A 22983-nucleotide genomic window follows, 5' to 3' on the forward strand; every position below is an offset into this window, starting at 1 on the left:
ACAGGTACTATGACCCCTGTTATAACCTCCTGTTTTAAACTCTTGTTTTTAACTCCCACTTAATCCAGCTCCACTTACACCAAGCTCCACAGCTTCAAACTGAGCACGCTCAGACTGAGTCCTACAACAAGTTAAATAGGCACCTGTGAGCAATTAACCACACCCCTTAATTGATAGACTGATGAAACAAGAAAAAAAAAAAAAAAAAGCTATTTAAAAAGTGACAGCAAAAGGCAAATTAAAAACTAAAAGGAAAAGTCCCCAAAATGCAAACCAGCAAACACCAACAGACAGCAAACACACACCAACAGACAGCAACACACACCAACAGACAGCAACACACACCAACAGACAGCAACACACACCAACAGACAGCAACACACACCAACAGACAGCAACACACTTCAAAAAGTCATAAAGCAGCTTCCCCTACACAAAGACCCTGGCCCCGATGGCCTACCCAACAAATACTACAAACGATTCACTGCCCTCCTCACCCCCATCTTCGCAACACATGTAACCAATTTGTGTCTATGGGCAACATCCCCAAAGAATCCTTGGAAGCACTTAGTAGTTACCCTACCGAAACCAGGCAAGACACCAGATAGCCCCGCCAACTACCTCCCAATCTCAACACCGACACAAAATTTTATGCAAAACTTTTAGTCCAATGCCTCTCTACATTTATCCCCAGATTATCCACCAAGATCAGGTGGGTTTTGTACCGGGCAGGCAAGCATTAGATGGTACCAGGCGCTTCATCGACCTTATACATATATGGGTGGAGCATAGTCAGATGCCTTCTCTCTTACTCTCACTGGATGCGGAGAACATGGAAGTGGTGCTTTGCAAATTTGGACTGTCAAGAACATTATTAATGGCCATACTAGGACAAGTGCATTTAGGTCTAGACTCCCTGTCAAGTAAAATTCTATCTGCTGAATCCCCTTTTGCATGGGCTCCCAACTACTCCCTGCCATATTTAGGAATATGCTTAACATTTTCGAGCTGTACCCTACTAAGAATAAATTACAATGACCTTGTAGAGAAAATCTTGCATCTATCTAAGGAAATGGGCCATATTCCTGCCTCCTGGGCAGCCAGGATTGCTCAAGTAAAAATGTATTTACTCCCACACATCCTATACAAAAAATACCCCAGGGTGAAAAGATCTATCCTCACAACCCCTGTTCAACAAGGTGGCTTGGGAGCACCTAACATCCAGGTATACTACCATGCAACAATTCTAGACCAGCTGAAAGCATAGTGGATAACAGACAACCGCACAACATGCAAACAGAGTCCACTGCCCTAGCTGCCACCCTGCTCAACTTCAAACCAGCACACCATCCATTGGGCACTATAACCGCCTCCCTACGTGTGTGCGCAGCGATCCCACAACTCAACAAAGGACTATCTGTGACCATTGTACAGTTTATACCCACTGAATCTGTGGACTTTGATCACCAGACCTATTCCTTTCGGCCTGGAGGGAAGCAGGTAACTAACCTTGGAATACTCTTAACCACAACAGGAATACACTCCTTTTCTCATCTGCAACAGAAATATAGCCTATCTCCCAGAACATTTTTTCTCTACTTGAGGATAAGATCCCTCCCATCCAAGATGCAATGGTCAAAAACACTTTTTCGGCTTCAGCCCCTCCCCCCCCTACGCCCCTGCCTGCATCCCTTTAGAAGTGTGCCTATTTGGAGTGACTCACTTTTGCCTAGCTAGCCAGTCTATCTGGGGTGTAGTACCATTTGTCGAACATTTTTTGTAAGGATTCCCAGTGGATAATGCAGTGGGATAAACGGAGGGGGTTTGTAAGGGTCCGGTGCCACTGTTTAGTAAGATATATTTAATGGAGGGAGAGAATAGTTCAGAGGAGGGCATGGTAAGCAGTTTGTAGGCTTAAGAGATTCCTTTGGCCGTGGTGTTCCTGGTATCAGACTCTCAGGAGGGCAGATGAAAATAAGTGTTTTTTACCATTGCATCTTGGATAGGAGGGATCTTATCCTCGAGTAGAGAAAGAATGTTCTGGGAGATAGGCTATATTTCTGTTGCAGATGAGAAAAGGAGTGTATTCCTCTTGTGTGTGGATAAGAGTATTGCAAGGATAGTTACCCGCTTCCCTCCAGGCCGAAAGGGATAAATCTGCAAGAATTGATGTTTCTGGGGGTGGTCAGTTACACACGCTGTGTACAGAACAGCTCCAGGTAGCCATATTACAATGCATTCTCAGAAAATTACAGTGGCTGCAGACTGAACAGGAAAGGTAATTTGCGCTTGGAAACTGACGCGTTTCGACCCCATCGGGTCTTCTTCAGAGGATATGTATGCGTTGTAGGGAAATTGCATGTATAAAAACACATCAATATAACTGTACATGAACAGTTATGAATAATTAATGTAAAAACTGATAAACATCTTGAGGAATAGTTACCAATCACGTGTGTAGCCATTTCTCCTGAACCTGAGGTCCTCTAAAATTCCCACTACTCGGTACCGGCAGGGGTCCCCGGCTAGCCGACACATCACCGGAGGGAGCCAAGCACAACTGCGAGACTTGCGGACTGTTACAATTGTGGAAAAATTCCCTAAAACAAGCCCTGACAATGCTGTTACTTGATGTCCTGATTGTAGGTGCTGCTTGCTTGCCCTCACGCCCCTCACCGATCTTAGGGAATTTTTCCACAATTGTAACTCTCTGCAAGTCTCGCAGTTGTGCTCGGCTCCCTCCGGTGATGTGTCGGCTAGCCGGGGACCCCTGCTGGTACCGAGTAGTGGGAATTTTAGAGGACCTCAGGTTCAGGAGAAATGGCTACACACATGTGATTGGTAACTATGCCTCAAGATGTTTATCAGTTTTTACATTAATTATTCATAACTGTTCATGTACGGTTATATTGATGTGTTTTTATACGTGCAATTTCCCTACAGTGCATACATATCCTCTGAAGAAGACCCGATGGGGTCGAAACGCATCAGGATCTACCCAAGCGCTTGAATATTTTGTACAAATGTGTTTAGTTTCCCATGTGCAGCTATGCTGTTTATATTTCCTGTATCACAGCTCATATTTTTACTTTACTGTCATTCTTGGAACTATGTCTTAATAAAGTTCAGTAATCCCATACCATTCTTCTATTGCTTTGCTGCCTAGAAAACACATTCCCATTTGGGGGGAAAATTTCCCTTTTTTTTGACAATATTCAGGGTGTGCAGCATTCCCCTCTTTTCCCAAGTGTTTCTCTGTTTCTAGGAAAGGTAATTTTTAACAACATTCAATTACAATAGGACTTGTGTTGCAATTGTATACGCTATATTATTTTTTCTTTATTTGCTATTTTTTTCCCTCCACAAAAGTGGAGTTTCCCTTTAAGTGTAACACTTGCCTCAGGTGTTACCACCTGAAGACCTATTGCTCTTACAGTGAGGGGAAAAAAGTATTTGATTCCCTGCTGATTTTGTACGTTTGCCCACTGACAAAGAAGTGATCAGTCTATAATTTTAATGGTGGGTTTATTTTAACAGTGAGACAGAATAACAAAAATATCCAGAAAAACGCATTTCAAAAAAGGTATAAATTGATTTGCATTTTAATGAGTGAAATAAGTATTTGATCTCCTATCAAGCAAGATTTCTGGCTCCCAGGTGTCTTCTATACAGGTAACAAGCTGGGATTAGGAGCACTCTCTTAAAGGGAGTGTTCCTAATCTCAGCTTATTACCTGTATAAAAAGACACTTGTTCACAGAAGTAATCAATCCGATTCCAATCTCTCCACCATGGCCAAGACCAAAGGGCTGTCCAAGGATGTCAGGGACAAGATTGTAGACCCAGCAGCTTGGTCAGAGGATGACAACAGTTGGTGCGATTATTCACAAATGGAAGAAACGCAAAATAACTGTCAATCTCCCTCGGTTTGCGGCTTCATGCAAGATCTCACCTCGTGAAGTTTCAATGATCATGAGAATGGGGAGGAATCAGCCCGGAACTACACGGGAGAATCTTGTCAATGGTCTCAAGGCAGCTGGAATCCTGCAGCGCCCGTAAGGTCCACCTGCTCAAGAAAGCACATGTACAGGCCTGTCTGAAGCTTGCTAATGAACATCTAAATGATTCAGAGGAGAACTGGGTAGAAGTGTGGTCAGATAACAAAACTTGAGCTCTTTAGCATCAACTTAACTCACCATGTTTGGAGGAGGAGGAATGCTGCCTATGACCCGAAGAACACCATCCCCACCGTCAAACATGGAGATGGAAACAATATGCTTTGATGGTGTTTTTTTTGCTAAAGGAACAGGACAACTTCACCGCAAAGGGACGATGGATGGGGCATGTACCGTGAAATCTTGGGCGAGAACCACTAATGATTTTTATAATAAAAAATGGGACCCATGGCTTAATCTTTCCAAACTCTTTTTCAACCCTGAATGACATTACTAATAATATATGTCTGAAGAACATTATAAGATATGTATATTTACAATAATCATAGAGTATATTATAATGTTAACTTACTAAAACTAAATATATTAACAATTACAGAATATATTTTGATCTTTCTTATGTGTAAACTACTTGTACTTTCTTTTGGCATATGACAAAGCTTTTTTACCAAATAAAAATAGTTTGTAAACAAAAACAAAAAAAGAAAAAGGGTCGTGGATGGGTATTCCAGCATGACAATGACCCAAAACACATGACCAAGGCAACAAAGGAGTGGCTCAAGAAAAAGCACATTAAGGTCCTGGAGTGAAAACAGATAAAAATACCTATGTGGTAGTGCTGCTTAATGAAAACCTCCTAATTAAATGCACATATGTCCATAAATAACTATAAAAGAACAAAACTTCATAATAAAGTGCAAGTTCCACTGTACATATTAACGAAAAGTATAAAGTGCAAAAAATGAAAAAAGTAGCATTATATTAATTTGAGAAAATCTGCTTACAAACAGTGCTCTAAACAGTCTCTAATTATGAGCCTTGCTTCACAAACACATGATGCAACTCCACCCCGTGACTTGTGCCCCATTCACCGAGTGCAATGCAGGCTCACCTCCATCATAGACCCCAAGGGGTCAAAAGAGCTTATAAGATATTTGCTGATAATCCGGTTCCTTTAGACACTGCACAATTCCCCTTTAGGGGTGGATCCACATTGGTCAAACAACTCCTGGATAACATGGAAAGACAAAAATGCTTCCAATAGTGAAGTACCTAGGTGTAAACCTAAACAAACCTCATCACCCCAGCTTCATACAATGCACTCACATTTATTGAATAAAAACATAGCATATAACAAAATCCAGCAGATATCACGTATTGCATCGATAATCTCACCAGCAGGCTCCACCTCCTCATAAACCTGGTGGCCAACTACAAGAAACATCTGACCTCTGATTGCCAACAAGGTTTTTGCCACCAAGTACAAAGTCATGTTTTGCGAAGGGGTCAAATACTTATTTCACTCATTAAAATGCAAATCAATTTATAACTTATTTGAAATACACTTTTCTGGATATTTTTGTTGTTATTCGGTCTCTCACTGTTAAATAAACCTACCATTAAAATTATAGACTGATCATTTATCAGTGGGCAAACTATGTCAGCCAGCAAGAACAGGATTCTGAGGAATGGGCCTTACACCAAGAGGTGTTTTTGTCTCAGGTGAAGAATGCAGGACACGAATCTCTTGGCTTTCCATTCTAACAAGAAAGCAAGAAGCTTGGACAAAGGACCCACTCACTGACTGATGTGATTTATTTTTTTTTTTTCTAGCGATTTTTCTGTATTGAAAAGAAAAAAGTACAGTAATGACATGATATAACAAGGTGTATCAAGTATACATAGATACATAAAGTACAATGTCATGTTATCAGGCATACAGTGGGGGATCAAATACTTTTATCCCTCACATGACATTGTACTACTTTATGTATCTATGTATACTCGATACACCTTATGTCATTACTGTACTTTTTTCTTTTCAATAAAGAAAAATAGCATTAAAAAATAAAAAAATCATATCAGTCAGTGAGTGAGCCCTTTGACCAAGCTTCTTGCTTTCTTGTTGCAATGGAAAGCCAAGAGATTCATGTCCAGCATTCTCCGCCTGAGACAAAAACAATCTTGGTATAAGGACCATTCCTCGGAATCCTGTTCTTGCGGCTGAATGCCTGCCAGTTTTCATCGCCTGGTATGGACCGCAGGGAGAGACAGAACCCAATGTGAGGACTTGGCACAAAGCTCCAGGATATTGATGGGAAGTCAGTTTTCCTCTCGGGTCCAGGCACCCTGTGCTGGCATAAAGCCTAGGATACCTCAAACGAAAGGCTCACACTTCTTGTCATGATCTTTTATCAAAGTGGATAGGGATTACTTTCCCAGACACAGCACTGGAGACATGAGACGTCAGTCCAGAGACATTTGCAACCAAGAGTTTAGCTTTATTATCTTGGCCAAGGAAAGCGGTGGCCTGCCCCAATTTGGAGAAACTCCCACACCAGAATCCTCTAGTGATTTCAAAAGCAACCATTAGGCCCACAATTATCATGCAGCAATGGAGAGAGGACTGTGTGAATCTACTTCATCTGAAGCTTCAACAATTTTATATACAGTGGGGACCCCCCTAAGTTCAGACCCCCTTAAATTTTTCACTCTGTTATATTGCAGCCATTTGCTAAAATCATTTTAGTTAATATTTTTTCCCTCATTAATGTACAAACAGCACCCCATATTGACAGAAAAACACAGAATTGTTGACATTTTTGCAGATTTATTAAAAAATAAAAACTGAAATATCACATGGTCCAAAGTATTCAGACCCTTTGCTCAGTATTTAGTAGAAGCACCCTTTTGATCTAATACAGCCATGAGTCTTTTTGGGAAAGATGCAACAAGTTTTTCACACCTGGATTTGGGGATCCTCTGCCATTCTTCCTTGCAAATCCTCTCCTGTTCTGTCAGGTTGCATGGTAAACGTTGGTGGACAGCCATTTTTAGGTCTCTCCAGAGATGCTCAATTGGGTTTAAGTCAGGGCTCTGGCTGGGCCATTCAAGAACAGTCACGGAGTTGTTGTGAAGCCACTCCGTTATTTTAGCTGTGTGCTTAGGGTCATTGTCTTGTTGGAAGGTAAACCTTCGGCCCAGTCTGAGGTCCTGAGCACTCTGGAGAAGGTTCTCGTCCTGGATATCCCTGTACTTGGCCACATTCATCTTTCCCTCGATTGCAACCAGTTGTCCTGTCCACCACCATGCTTCACTGATGGGACTGTATTGGACAGGTGATGAGCAGTGCCTGTTTTTCTCCACACATACCGCTTAGAATTAAGGCCAAAAAGTTCTATCTTGGTCTCATCAGACCAAAGAATCTTATTTCTCACCATCTTGGAGTCCTTCAGGTGTTTTTTTTTAGCAAACTCCATGCGGGCTTTCATGTGTCTTGCACTGATGAGAGGCTTCCGTCGGGCCACTCTGCCATAAAGTCCCAACTGGTGGAGGGCTGCAGTGATGGTTGACTTTCTACAACTTTCTCCCATCTCTCGACTGCATCTCTGGAGCTCAGCCACAGTGATCTTTGGGTTCTTCTTTGCCTCGCTCACCAAGGCTCTTCTCCCCCGATAGCTCAGTTTGGCCGGATGGCCAGCTCTAGGAAGGGTTCTGGTCGTCCAAAACGTCTTCCATTTAAGGATTATGGAGGCCACTGTGCCCTTAGGAACCTTAAATGCAGCAGAAAATTTTTGGAACCTTTGCCAGATCTGTGCCTTGCCACAATTCTGTCTCTGAGCTCTTCAGGCAGTTCCTTTGACCTTATGATTCGCATTTGCTCTGACATGCACTGTGAGCTGTAAGGTCTTATATAGACACGTGTGTGGCTTTCCTAATCAAGTCCAATCAGTATAATCAAACACAGCTGGACTCGAAGGTATAGAACCATCTCAAGGATGATCAGAAGAAATGGACAGCACCTGAGTTAAATATACGAGTGTCACAGCAAAGGGTCTGAATACTTAGGACCATGTGATATTTCAGTTTTTATTTTTTAATAAATCTGCAAAAATGTCAACAATTCTGTGTTTTTCTGTCAATATGGGGTGCTGTGTGTACATTAATGAGGAAAAAAAAAATGAACTTAAATAATTTTAGTAAATGGCTGCAATATAACAAAGAGTGAAAAATGTAAGGGGGTCTGAATACTTTCCGTCCCCACTGTATGTGCTGCAACCCATTTTTTTTGAGGTTGAAATAACCTCTGAATCTTTCAGCAACGGTTATGCTCTGCAACAGGAGTCTCTGTATGGCCAACTACATATCTGCCAGCTTTTGGAGAGTCAGATGTAGGTGAACACAAAAAAAAAAAAAAACACTGGGAGGAGGGAGCTGAACTCGATTTACAACATCACAAACCATAATATTTGAAATATTCACAAGATCTATAAATGAAAGAAAACATCACCCCACTTTGTAGAAAACAGATGGGGACAGTATTTTATGCACAAGTGGATTAGCCTGCAAGGAGTGTTTTGTGCCCGTTAAGGTAGAAGAGGTAGAGACTTCTGAACTTTACTGAATTGTTTGGCATTTGTTGGGGTATAGTCACTATGGAAAGCTGGCTCCTTTTGTTTTCCAATATGGGTGGGTAATACATTCTTGAAACAAGATACTCTGCATTTAGTGCTTTTATTTTTGATATATGAAGTGTGCCTTTGTTGTTTTTTTACATTCCTGTAAGATATGGTAGTATTAAACTTTAAAAGTCATGTTATAATAGCATTTGCATGTTTAAGAGGTGAACAGTTTCCCTATTGGATACCTGTTGCTAGCCAGTCAGCAGCCGTTGTGATGTTAGCTTTATAATTAAAGTTCGTGTAAAAGAAAAAACTTTGACAGTGTAGGACAGAGTACTAATACACAATTTATTAGCAGTGTACGTTAGCGCGTTTTTTTGTTTTGTTTTTTTTTTCACTTCAGAGATGGTCTGTCTTACCATTCTGTTAGAACTTTGTGTATTAGCACTGGCCGGCCCTTGAAGGAGGGGGCACACCCCAAAAGCTTATCTTGAAAATTAAGATGTTCGTGCAAATAAAAAATTTTTAAAAAAAGTATCGCGGACAGTGCTCAATCGTTCCTGGTGACAATTCTAGCATTTTTAGATTTCCAATTAGTTTCTGACTCAGAGACAATGATCACCACGAAAAAAAGGTGAATCTACTTAGATGGAATCCTTCTTTATCCCAAACTATATAAACTGTTTTGGTTATACTTTTCAAAAATAGGATTTTTTTCATCATACTTACCTGTAAAATCCTTTTCTTTTTCATACATCATGGGACACAGAGTCAGGCTAATATTCATTACCTACTGGGTTATACTCCATCACCAGGTGAATGGACACTGGTAGAACAACGCTCTTCAGACAGGAAGTGATCCCCTATATAACCCCTCCCACACAGGAAGCACTTCAGTTTTGTAGCAAGCACTGAATCCTCAAGAGAGGAGAGGGATGAATATTAGCCTGACTCTGTGGGGATGATTTACTAAAGAACTGTGCCTGTGGTGCAGTGGAGAAATTGGAGCAATTGCACAAAAAAAGGGACTCAAGATATCAAAAATTATGGTGCATTCACATGCACCAAACCATATTTACAAAGGAAGCGCTATTGCGCAAACTTTTGCGCCTGCCATTAGCAAGCGCAGCCAATGTAATTTTCTACGTTTTTGTCTAAATACTATGGATAACTTTACTACAGTTTACCATCTTCTATTATCAGGCTAAAATGTATGTATATAATCTTGTTTAAATGCACAATTTCCGTCCAGAACATGTACATCTGTCTTACAACTAATCAAGCCTTTTTACACCTTCTTTCAGCTTACTCAACTGCACATGCGCATTGACAGACCACATCATTTCATCCTCGCCTGACAGGGCGCACACGCTCTAGCTTGTTAAATGTGTGTGTTGCGCACGAGCGCATTTGCGTTCTCCGGCGTGCATAACTACTTCTACCTTTTACATAACATTATTATATATACATACACACACACACACACACACTCAAAACTATACTATTTTCAACTACTTATACACAGTAGCAGAAGTGTAGCCATATCACCCCCCCATACACGGTACAATCTGATTGGTCAAATTTGCATCCATTTATCTGTCTGAGCAATTCTTTTTCCCATACACTGTGCAATGTGATTGGATAACGTCTGAATCCACTCATCTGTGTGAGCATTTCATTTCCCCATACACTGTGCAATGTGATTGGATAATATCTGAATCCACTCATCCGTCTGAGCAATTCATTTCCCCATACACTGTGCAATGTGATTGGAAAACATCTGCAGCTATCGCACTACACATCATTGAAATCAATGGTTGTGTGGGTCTATTGAGCATGCGCGTGTTCCCTTTGACTTGGATGTGAAATGTCACAATTGCTGAAATGCAATTGTGTGCATTTTATGGTGATAGTCTATAATCATTGGTGGAACTGAAACTTCCATGAAAACATCTTCTCAATACATGTCTGTGTATTGTGCTTTCTGGCCAATTCATTTCCCCATACACTGTGCGATGTGATTGGATAACGTCTGAATCCACTCATCTGTCTGAGCAATTCTTTTCCCCATGAGAAAAGTTAGGTAAACAAAGTGAAGAATTTTTCATTGCGAATGCGCACATGTTCACGCCAAACAGCATTTCCTATGTTATATAAGGGGGAATGTAGTTTGTGTACATTTGCCTAAAGTTAGGCCACCTTTGTTATGCAGGGAAAGATTTTATTATTGCTTAGAATTTAGATTGTTTTAGTAACTATTCAAAATATATGGGAATCATGTGATGTTGATCCTGTCACTCCGGTTGTGTGGGTGCCAGTTTTCTTCCACGCGTCCCAATCATAAAGGCAGCTGCTTGCATACAAAGAGGTGGGGACTTCCTGTCCCTTGATGTAGTAAAAGTCCCCACTAGGTATCCACTGTGCCGCTCTCGCTGTGATTGGACATCGATCGTTCTGTGGAGAGATGGAGCAGCGGTGTGTAAACAAGGCAAACTGTTGATCTGTCAAAGGCCTTTGACAGATCAACAGTTTGCCTTGTTTACACACCGCTGCTCCATCTCTCCACAGAACGATCGATGTCCAATCACAGCGAGAGCGGCACAGTGGATACCTAGTGGGGACTTTTACTACATCAAGGAGAGATCTCTCCTTTGACAGATCAACAGTTTGCCTTGTTTACACACCGCTGCTCCATCTCTCCACAGAACGATCGATGTCCAATCACAGCGAGAGCGGCACAGTGGATACCTAGTGGGGACTTTTACTACATCAAGGGACAGGAAGTCCCCACCTCCTTGTATGCAAGCAGCTGCCTTTATGATTGGGACGCGTGGAAGAAAACTGGCACCCACACAACCGGAGTGACAGGATCAACATCACACGCTCGTACCCCTGCAGGGGTGGGGTGCTCCGGTGAGTGCAACCACATTGGGGGGTGACTACCAGTAATTACAGCACGGCTCTTTACCATCAAAGATGAACTTTTTGCACGATTTCTACGGGGTTTTGGTGCACGGCACATTATATTACTATTATGAACATTTTGCATCAAATAGTATATGGGATTTTCTTTGATACATAGTTGCGGTTTTTACACATTATTAATGATTGATTATTGTAAATGGTTTTTGCACACCAATGCACTATGGTTTGATAACCACAGCTTTTGGCACTTGTCACTTTATATTTATTAATTAGAAGATATATATGTTATATAATGGTGTTGATTTAATATTTGTGCTATTTTTTGCACATACAGTAGCAAATTTTCTTTATCACCAAATAAGGATTTTTCACTAAAATAGGGATATATTGTTGTTTTTTGGGAGTTTTGTATCATAACAAAAAAATTTTTCACTTCTAAATAGTAATTATATTATACACTTGAGCACTTGTTTAATTTACAAGCCACACCCTTAATTTTAACACAGTGCCACTCCCTATACTTTGATTTTCATTTTTTGGGGGATCACTTAGGTGTCCCTTCACACATAGGGGGGCTGCAGGTGTAAATCAGTCTGTGAGCGCGGATCTGTTGATATATTTATATGGGAATCATGGTTACTTCACTAATAAGAATTGTTTTACTAAAAAATTTTCAGCTGTTACCTATTTTGACCTTATATTTCTTATAAAGTGTAGTATGATACACACAAGACAGGGAGGTATATGTATGTAGTTGGAGGGATGTGTGTTTAGACTAATGACTTGCCTTTTTATTTGATATACTTAGCTGTTTGAAAGTATATGCATTTGTCTTGATTTTGTTAGCTATGCCCTAAAGACTTGTCTGTTTGTCCTAAGTGTCATCTCTTTTGTATGTGGTATGTTTTGTTTGTTTCTGTGCATAGGCAACCTTCACATGATTTTTTTAACTGTTGAGTAGTTACACTTTCACAGTGCTGTTTATTTGCCTTTATTTTATCTACCCATTTTTTTTTCTTTTATTGTGTGAACTTTTACTGCGTTTCTCAAATAAAGTTGTAAAATGCTTTGCAGTACCTTTTCTGTGTGATAGGGTCTTTTTTCTTTTTCAAATATTTTATTGAGGTTTGTACAGTACATGTTATTAGTGCAGATTTTTTGAGAATACATAAGATATACATACAAAAGGTAATAAGGCTTCTCAGTTTTCTTATGGGGAAGAACGGATGTTATTTGCTATTTTCTTTAATTTTTGTAGTATAATGGGTATCAGGTACTGTATATATACTATTTGTCTATAATTTTACAAATATATTCAACAGAATTGAGTTAGGGTTAATTAAGGAGAGAAAACAGATAATTATAGTATAACCTTAGCAAGTCTTTTTCATGATAAAGGTGAACTCGGATATCAATCCCCATAGCATGTGTTAATTTTTAGTTGCAAACAGATAATATATTCCTTTTTAAGTTGGAAACTCAAAGACTTTCCGTTTTTTGTTATCTTGGGTTTACTTTGAGGGGGAGTTTACATGCCACAGATTGTACATGAAATGTTTGTATTGGTTGCAGTCGCCAATGGTTTGAGGCTAAAACCTCGTACACAGACTGTTGACAACAGGGTCCGTTGACAGACTGTTGTCCTAAAATCTTACCGTTAGTACGCTCCATTTGACAATTGTTGTCCAACTTCAGCCAACAAATGTTGGATGACAGGATTTTGGTATGGTCAGTACACAAATCCGTCACACAAAAAAGTCGAAAGTACAAACACGTATGCTCGGAATCAATGCTCACCAAACACGAATATAGCAGAAGGGGCCCAAAGGGTGGTGCTCAAGAGCTGAAATTCCTTGTAGTACGTCACTAAATTCGTGTTTGTGGCATGACAATTGTGTAACGTTAGTATGCAAGACAAGGTCGTGGAGCACGCCCTTTTGCCAAAAATCAAACGCTCGGTTGGCCAACAATCATACCGTGTGTACGAGGTTTTAGACCCTGTAGCGACACCCCGAGTATTAAAGGGGTTAAAGTCATTTAGGACATTCCATACCTAAACACAAAGGCAGCTACCAAACACTTCAATCAGCCGAATAAGGAACCCATACAAATAATTCTCCCCCAAGTACGAGACGAGGCTCTGTCTTGAGGTTTAAGAAGGAATGAATCTTTATTCAAACACATGTTATACAGATCCCACTTCAAAACTCCCCCCCCACCCTTGGAAAACAGGGGCGTTAAACTGTCCAATGACAATGGACACACAGTTCAGGGGGGGCTGCTGGAGGAATCCCCCCCATCCCTCTTTCCTCACAGCAAGACACTTAGACATTCCATAATAGTTGAGGCAGACAGCCACAATGAACAACAGAATACAGTCACATCCCAACCATCACAGCAAATAGTACACAACATAACGAGACAGCACACATTATATATACAGCATTGAGTCTGGCTAGCACAGATCATAGTGGGGTTCTCATTCACCGTGTGCCCCTATTAGTGACTCCCGTCACAATGGCATATCCAGGGTCCCCAGAGTCTGTGTCTTGGGGGACATAGACCTGAATCTAAAGTCTGGGCCAACTGCCCAGCATCCCTGGGGTATACAGGTGGGGACTGAAGCCCCATCCACCTTTACAGGAAATTCGTCCTCTGTTAGTTGAGGGTAGAGGCTAGCAGCACTCTGCCCTGTTGCCAGCCCTTCTGCTGGAAACCCCACACCATCTGCTCCGGCTAACTGTTGGGGAGGGAGGCCGACTGCCCTGGCTCCCTGGAACTCTGTAGTTGTTGCCGGTGCTGGGCAGAGGTTGGTAGCACTCTGCCTGGTTGCCAGTGCTTCAGCTGGGTTGGTGTCATCATTCTGGGGCGCCGTCTGCTGTTGGAACTCCCTTTCACTGCTATTGTCTCCCAGGTGCACGAACCCTTGTTGGGGAGGGAAAATGGCCGCTTCTCCTCCCTGCATCTCTGAAATCCACTGGAAAGTGATTGCCACCTTCTCACCATGAGCCCCTGGAACTTCCACAGGTGTGGGGCAGAGGTCTTGGACCCTCTGACCGGTGACCAGCGCCTCAGCTGGGGAAGTTTCTTGCAACTCCACAGATACTGCTGTTGGTGCTGGGCTGAGCACACTGAAGTTTGGCGTTATACAGATCCCACTTCAAAACACTTCCCCCCACCCTTGGAAAACAGGCGGGTTAAACTGTCCAATGACAATGGACACACAGGTCAGACGTGTTTAACTTCTCATCAGTAAACAGTCTTAACAGGGGGGCTGTTGGAGGAATCCCCCCTCCCTCTTTCCTCACAGCAAAACACTTAGACATCCCATAATAGTTGAGGCAGACAGCCACAATGGACAGTAGAATATAGTCACACTCCAACCATCACAGCAAATAGTACACAACATAATGAGACAGCACACTATATATACAGCATTGAGTCTGACTAGCACAGATCATAGTGGGGTTTCCCATTCACCGTGTGCCCCTATTAGTGACTCCCGTCACAATGGCATATCCAGGGTCCCCGGAGTGTGTGTCTTGGGGGACTTGGACCTGAATCTAAAGTAACGCCACCTCAAAGGTCCCCAGGCATACAGCTCACAAAGAGCACTGTTCCCCCAAATGCCATGGCCCATAATCGATAGGCAAGAGGCTGTCATTCAGTCCCCTCCAAAAGCCTCTGTCCCGACTAGGTCTGTCACAGACCCCATACACACTATTCGATTTTCTGCAGATTTTTGTCTTCAGATTTACCAAAACCATATAATATGAGTGTCACGAACACGTACTCACCGAGGCCGAGATGCCGAGAGCGGCTCGCCCTTACGACCACGCGCACCCAGACCCCCGAAATGGGTACAGGAGGCTGAGGGCACGCGGAGGCACGGGCTTCCGGACGGATAGTAGGTTCAGAAGCTGGAAGCGGGTATCCTGGGATCCGCAGGGAGCAGGGCTGCGAACACAAGCAGAGGTTAGGCAATAGGCAGGTAATAATCAGGGTGTCACAAGACCCAGCAGTGCGGTGGTTAAGCAGACCAGGATTCGGAGCACAGATCTGGCAGGTATAATCAGGACAGTCCAGCAGAGCAGTGGTTAAACAGGCCAGGGGTTTGGTACACAGATCAGGCAGATTATTAATAGGATTGTCCAGCAGAGTGGTGGTTAAACAAGCCAGGGTTCGGTACACAGATCAGGCAGAAGTACAAGGGAAAGTCCGGGAGAGTAGTGGTTAATCAGGCAGCAGAGGTTTGGTACACAGATCAGGCAAGGTACTTAGGGATAATCCGGAAGAGTAGTGGTTAATCAGGCAGCAGAGGTTTGGTACACAGATCAGGCAAGGTACTTAGGGATAATCCGGGAGAGTAGTGGTTAATCAGGCAGCAGAGGTTTGGTACACAGATCAGGCAAGATACTTAGGGAACACAGGCTCAGGGAACAGGGGAGAGCTGACGACAAACCAGCAACCCGACTGGGTGCTGGAGCCGTCAGATATAGTCCCCCTGCCCGGCGAGCGCGTCAGTGTGACGCGCTACCGGGCACCCGCACGGGCTACGGCGCGCACACGGGGACCGCCGTGCACCCGCGCGCGCCGCACCATCAGGCCGCGGACGGGTGTGCGGCGAAGCGCTCGTCCCGTGCGCATGCGCACCGGAGCCCGGCGAGCGGAGACGCTCCCTGGCTCCTGACAGTGCCCCCCTCCTAAGGGCGGACACTGGACGCCAAGGCTGGCCATTAGTTCCGGATGATCTTGATGAAACGCTCGAATTAACTGTGGAGCGTGTAGATTCTTAGCGGGCTCCCAGGAATTGTCTTCAGGGGGGTACCCCTTCCATTGAATCAGGTACTGTAACTGTCTGCCCCTCTTCCTGCAACCAAGAATGGATTCCACTTCAAATTCATTCTCGCCATCGATTCTGACTGGCGGAGGAGGAGGTTCTTTTCTTCCTGGAAAAGGGCTGGGCACCACAGGCTTCAATAGTGACACATGGAAGACGGGATGAATCCGGTATGTCTTGGGAAGTGTCAATTCCACAGCCACAGGGTTGATAATCCTCCTGACTTGAAAAGGCCCAATGAATTTAGGCCCGAGCTTTCGAGATGGCAGTGGTAATCTCAGATTAACGGTGGACAGCCAGACCTCATCTCCTACGTCAAATTTTGGGTTCGCCTTTCTACCCCGGTCGTACTGTTTCTTGTAGTCCTCCTGGGTTTTGCGTAATGTATCTTGAATTCTTTGAAAATTGGACTGTAACGAATTTATCCTATCCTGGACTGCAGGAACTGCCGTTTCGGGAATGTTGTTAGCGAAGGATGTGGGATGGAACCCGCAATTGGTCCAGAAAGGAGTCTGGTTGGTGGAGGCATGGATAGAGTTATTGTACGCAAATTCAGCGTAGGAGAGGAGGCTCGCCCAATCATCCTGAGAACCCGAACAGAAGCATCGGAGGTACTGCTCTAGCGTCTGGTTGGTCCTCTCTGTCTGGCCATTGCTTTGGGGATGATAAGCTGAGGAAAGACAAATGTTGATACCCAAAGCCTTGCACAGTTCCCTCCAGAATTTGGACGTGAACTGGACGCCTCTGTCCGACACGATGCTCCTTGGTATTCCATGGAGCCTAACAACCTCCTTTAGAAAGATGTTGGCCGTGTCTACGGCAGAGGGAGTACCCCTCATGGGCAGAAAGTGGGCCATTTTGGAAAGGCGGTCGACAACAACAAGGATGGTGGAGTAACTCTCTGAGCTGGGTAGGTCAACGATGAAGTCCATGGACACGTCAGCCCATGGCCGTTCCGGAATGGGCAAAGGTCTGAGCAGACCCCAGGATTTGGTGTTCTGGCCCTTGTTTCTCTGGCACAGGGAACAGGACGCCACATATTCCCTACAATCCCTTCTCCATCCTGGCCACCAAAAAGAACGAGAAAGGAGTTCAGCCGTCTTCTTATTCCCAAAATGTCCTGCCATCTTGTGATCATGACACATCTGAAGGGCTAAGGGCCGAGTCACTTGGGGTACAAATATTTTTCCTTTAATCCAGAAAAGGTCTTCATATTTTTTCAGGGAATGCACAGCTGGTTCCGTACATGCGCCTGATGAAGATTTGATGGAGGATATTAAGTCTGTTTGAGTTAGTCCGAGAAAATTTTGAGGAGAGAGGATCGTGCTGGGTGTTGGTATTTGGGAATCTGCGGAAAACATTCGTGAAAGGGCATCGGCCTTCCCGTTCTTTGCCCCAGGTCTGTATGCTATATGGAAATTAAAACGAGAGAAGAATAGGGCCCAACGGGCTTGGCGGGGTTTCAACCGTCTTGCTGTTCTGAGGTACTCGAGATTTTTGTGATCCGTAAAGATCATCACCGGATGAACTGCCCCCTCCAGCAGATACCTCCATTCCTCCAAAGCAAACTTTATAGCCAACAGCTCTCTGTCACCCACGTCGTAATTGAGTTCCGGTGGGCTGAGTTTCCGAGAAGCGAAAGCTACTGGATGTAGGATGGCCTTTGGTCCCTGTCTCTGGGAAAGAATTGCTCCGGTTGCGATTTCTGATGCGTCTACCTCCAGTACGAAGGGTTGAGTCGGGTCAGGATGGCAGAGGATTGGAGCGGAACTGAATAGTTCTTTTAACTTAAGGAAAGCTTCTTGAGCGGCTGCGGACCACTGGAAAGAATGATGCTGCCGAGTTAGTTGGGTAATAGGTGCCACAATGGCCGAGAATCCCACGATAAATTTCCGATAGAAATTGGCGAATCCTATAAACCTCTGTACTGCTTTTTTATTTGATGGAGCTGGCCACTCCTGAATTGCCTGAATCTTCTGGGGGTCCATTGCAACCCCATTGGTGGAGAGTATGAATACCAAGAATTGTATGGTTGATCTCTCAAACTCACACTTTTCGGCTTTTAGGTATAGCTTGTGTTGCAGAAGAATAGCAAGAACCGTTTTAACGTGCCTCCTGTGCATCTCTAGCGTAGGAGAAAAGATGAGGATGTCGTCCAGATATACCACCAGGAAGTCATCTAGATATTGTCGAAATATATCATTCACTAGATGTTGGAAGGTAGCTGGAGCATTGCAGAGGCCGAATGGCATCACTAAATATTCGAAGTGACCGAATCTGGATCTAAAGGCCGTCTTCCATTCGTCTCCAGCCCTGATCCTGACGAGATTGTAGGCCCCTCGGAGGTCGAGTTTGGAGAACACCTTGGCCGATCGGAACCTTTGGAATAACTCAGGAATGAGCGGCAACGGGTACCGGTTCTTAATTGTGATGTTATTGAGTTGTCGATAGTCTACGCAGGGTCTTAGGGTACCATCTTTCTTCCCAACGAAAAAGATACCTGCTCCGGCGGGTGAGGATGAAGGGCGGATGAAACCTTTCTCAAGATTTTCGTCTATGTACTGCTTTAGAGCCTCCAGCTCGGTTTCAGAAAGGGGAAATATCCGGCCAAATGGAATCTCGGAACCAGGAAGAAGGTCAATTGGACAGTCGTAGGCCCTGTGAGGTGGTAGGCGGTCAGCCATTTGTTTACTGAAAACTTCTTGAAACTCGAGATACTCGGAGGGGACGTGTTGGAGGTTGTTTGGCGGTACCGCCATTGTGGCGCAAACTTTGGAATCCGGAAGCAGGCAGTGTTGGGAGCAATACTGAGAAGAGAAGGATACTGACTTGGTGCTCCATTTGATTAGTGGATCGTGGGCTTGCAACCATGGTAGGCCAAGTATGATGGGAAAGATTGGTGAGCGAATTAGGTCAAGCCGTAAGAACTCCCGGTGGCCGGAGTCTGTGACTACTGAAATAGGTTGGGTCTCCTGGGTGATGGGACCAGAGCAAGGAAGGGATCCGTCGGCCAGATGTATTTGTAGATCCTGCTCTTTGGTTTGTAGAGGGATCTTCAATCTGTGTGCCAAGGCGGAATCTATGAAGCAGCTGCAGGCCCCGGAATCAACGATGGCCTGCAGGCGAGTCTCCCTTTCCGGAAGCTGCAGAGAAACAAACAACATCACATAAGCCTTGGGAATGTTATGGTTAGGAAAGTTCAATATGTTTGACTGAGGGAACTTACTAGGCCTGATCGGACAGCTGCGCAGGAAGTGTCCGGTTCCTCCGCAGTAGAGGCAAAGGTTAGACTGCCGCCTGCGCTGCTTCTCCTCGGAGGTCAATGGACCTCGGACCAAACCAAGCTGCATTGGTTCGACTTCAGGGACCGATGCAGTGGTAACTGAAGATGAAGTTGAGGGTATCGTAGAGTGAGGTCTTGGCGACGCCCAGGCAGGGCGAGGCTGCTGAAACCGTTCTGAGCGCCGCTCCCGAAGGCGCCGATCGAGCTTTGTAGCTGCTTGAATGAGTTCCTCTAGGGAAGCAGGGGTCTCCATCCTAGCTAACTCATCTTTGAGTAATTCAGACAAGCCTTGGCGGTACTGGTAACGCAGGGCCGGCTCATTCCAGTTGGTGTCGGCCGCCCACTTACGGAACTCCACTGTATAGTCCTCAATAGGTCTCCTTCCTTGGGACAAATGGTGCAAGATAGCTTCGGCGGTGGCCATGCGTTGCGGATCATCATAGAGCTGGGTCATGCTCTCAAAGAATGCCTCGATAGTGTTCAGGGCAGGGCTGCTCTGTTCCATCAGGCTGTGGGCCCAAGCCTGGGGTTCTTCGGATAGCAGGGAAATGACAAACCCCACCTTGACGATTTCTGAAGAGAAGGTTCTTGGCTGTAGGGCGAAGTAGAGGGAACATGCGTTTTTAAAAGCCCTAAACTACTTGCGATCTCCCGAGAACCGTTCAGGTGTAGGGACCCTGGGCTCAGGAAGGGCCATGACCACAGTGGGATTGGCCGGAGCTTGGGGAAGCGGACCCCCACTGCTGGGTGCAGGAGCTGCGGCTGCGGAGGGTAGTAACCCGGTGATCTGCTGCAGACGGTTATCAATTTGTGTATAACCTTCTTGTAGCTTCTGTACGGAGTCCGCGAGGGTAGATACTTGTTGGCACAGGATCTCCAGAGGAGAGCGCGCTCTGTCGGCCTCAGACATCTGGCTGGTTTGTACTGTCACGAACACGTACTCACCGAGGCCGAGATGCCGAGAGCGGCTCGCCCTTACGACCACGCGCACCCAGACCCCCGAAATGGGTACAGGAGGCTGAGGGCACGCGGAGGCACGGGCTTCCGGACGGATAGTAGGTTCAGAAGCTGGAAGCGGGTATCCTGGGATCCGCAGGGAGCAGGGCTGCGAACACAAGCAGAGGTTAGGCAATAGGCAGGTAATAATCAGGGTGTCACAAGACCCAGCAGTGCGGTGGTTAAGCAGACCAGGATTCGGAGCACAGATCTGGCAGGTATAATCAGGACAGTCCAGCAGAGCAGTGGTTAAACAGGCCAGGGGTTTGGTACACAGATCAGGCAGATTATTAATAGGATTGTCCAGCAGAGTGGTGGTTAAACAAGCCAGGGTTCGGTACACAGATCAGGCAGAAGTACAAGGGAAAGTCCGGGAGAGTAGTGGTTAATCAGGCAGCAGAGGTTTGGTACACAGATCAGGCAAGGTACTTAGGGATAATCCGGAAGAGTAGTGGTTAATCAGGCAGCAGAGGTTTGGTACACAGATCAGGCAAGGTACTTAGGGATAATCCGGGAGAGTAGTGGTTAATCAGGCAGCAGAGGTTTGGTACACAGATCAGGCAAGATACTTAGGGAACACAGGCTCAGGGAACAGGGGAGAGCTGACGACAAACCAGCAACCCGACTGGGTGCTGGAGCCGTCAGATATAGTCCCCCTGCCCGGCGAGCGCGTCAGTGTGACGCGCTACCGGGCACCCGCACGGGCTATGGCGCGCACACGGGGACCGCCGTGCACCCGCGCGCGCCGCACCATCAGGCCGCGGACGGGTGTGCGGCGAAGCGCTCGTCCCGTGCGCATGCGCACCGGAGCCCGGCGAGCGGAGACGCTCCCTGGCTCCTGACAATGAGGTCAAACCTTAAGCGTTTCAATTTGAATGCAATCAGGCAGGCCCTTGCACTACATGGTTTTGGTAAATCTGAAGGAAATCTGACAACAAAAGTGGTATAGTGTGTATGGGTTCTTAAGCCTCGTACACATAGTACAATTGTTGGGCAACCGAGCGTCTGATTTTTGTCAAAAGGGCGTGTGCCAGGATCTTGTCTTGTTGTGCCACAAACACGAACGTAGTGACGTACTATGAGGAATTTAAGCTCTTGAGCGCCACCCTTTGGGCCCCTTCTGCTAATTTCTTGTTTGGAGAGCACTGATTCCGAGTATGTGTTTGTACTTTCAACTTGTGTGACGGATTTGTGAATTCCCTGCCGAAAATCGGATTGTGTGTACGTGGCTTTATGCCACGTACACACGATTGGAATTTCCGTCAAAAAAACCTTGGATGGTTTTCCTGATGGAATTCCGCTCAAGCTTGCCTTGCATACACACGGTCACACAAAAGTTCTCTGAACTTTCGACCGTCAAGAACGCAGTGACGTACAACACTACGACGAGCCAAGAAAATTAAGTTCATTGCTTCCAAACATGCGACGAATTGTTTCCGAACATGCGTAGGAATTTTGCGCGTCGGAATTGCTACAGACGATCGGAATTTAGAGAACCTGCTCTCAATCTTTTGCTGGCGGAAATTCCGCCAGCAAAAGTCCGATAGAGCATACACACGGTCGGAATATCCGACCAAAAGCTCACATCAGACTTTTGCTGGCGGAATTTCCGATCGTGTGTATGGGGCATTAGGCTTTCTTCCAATCAGCTTTTTCCAGGAAGTTTATTGATACTGCTGCCAGCATGCCTCACCAAACCTCTGAGGAGGAGCTCTTTGTTATTTGCAGTGTGTGACATGCATCCACGAGGGGGGGGGGGGGTGATTTGACTATGTTTAGTGGATGTTTTGTACACATCCATATTTTTGTTGGGTGCACTATAATATATATATATATATATATATATATATATATATATATATATATATATATATATATATATATGATATATACATACATACACACACACACACAAATATACATACACACACACACACACACACACACAGTATCTCACAAAAGTGAGTACACCCCTCCCTCACATTTTTGTAAATATTTTAATGTATCTTTTCATGTGACAACATTGAAGAAATTCACACTTTGCTACAATATAAAGTAGTGAGTGTACAGCTTGAATAACAGTGTAAATTTGCTGTCCCCTCAAAATAACTCAACACACAGCCATTAATGTCTAAACCGTTGCAACAAAAGGGAGTACACCCCTAAGTGAAAATGTCCAAATTGGGCCCAAAGTGTCATATTTTGTGTGGCCACCATTATTTTCAAGCACTGCCTTAACCCTCTTGGCCATGGAGTTCACCAGAGCTTCACAGGTTGCCACTGGAGTCCTCTTCCAGGACGACATCGCAGAGCTGGTGGATGTTAGAGACCTTGCGCTTCTCCACCTTCCGTTTCAGGATGC

General features: G+C 44.8%; 1 protein-coding gene across 7 annotated transcripts in view; it reads right to left on the reverse strand.

Annotated features, from left to right (window-relative positions):
* Positions 1 to 22983, reverse strand: part of TGFBR1 (transforming growth factor beta receptor 1) — a 468434-nt gene that overhangs the window by 130169 nt on the left and 315282 nt on the right. The window contains exon 9 of one of the 7 annotated variants that reach the window (XM_073630718.1): positions 5115 to 5183. The exons of the other annotated variants lie outside the window; for them this stretch is intronic. Coding sequence (XP_073486819.1) covers positions 5130 to 5183 — 54 coding nt within the window. The 3' untranslated portion in view covers positions 5115 to 5129. Of the gene's footprint in view, positions 1 to 5114; positions 5184 to 22983 lie in introns of those variants that run through there. 7 annotated transcript variants of the gene reach the window in all.

Source organism: Aquarana catesbeiana, linkage group LG05 (assembly GCF_042186555.1).
Source record: "Aquarana catesbeiana isolate 2022-GZ linkage group LG05, ASM4218655v1, whole genome shotgun sequence".
NCBI classification, from domain to species: Eukaryota; Metazoa; Chordata; class Amphibia; order Anura; family Ranidae; genus Aquarana; species Aquarana catesbeiana.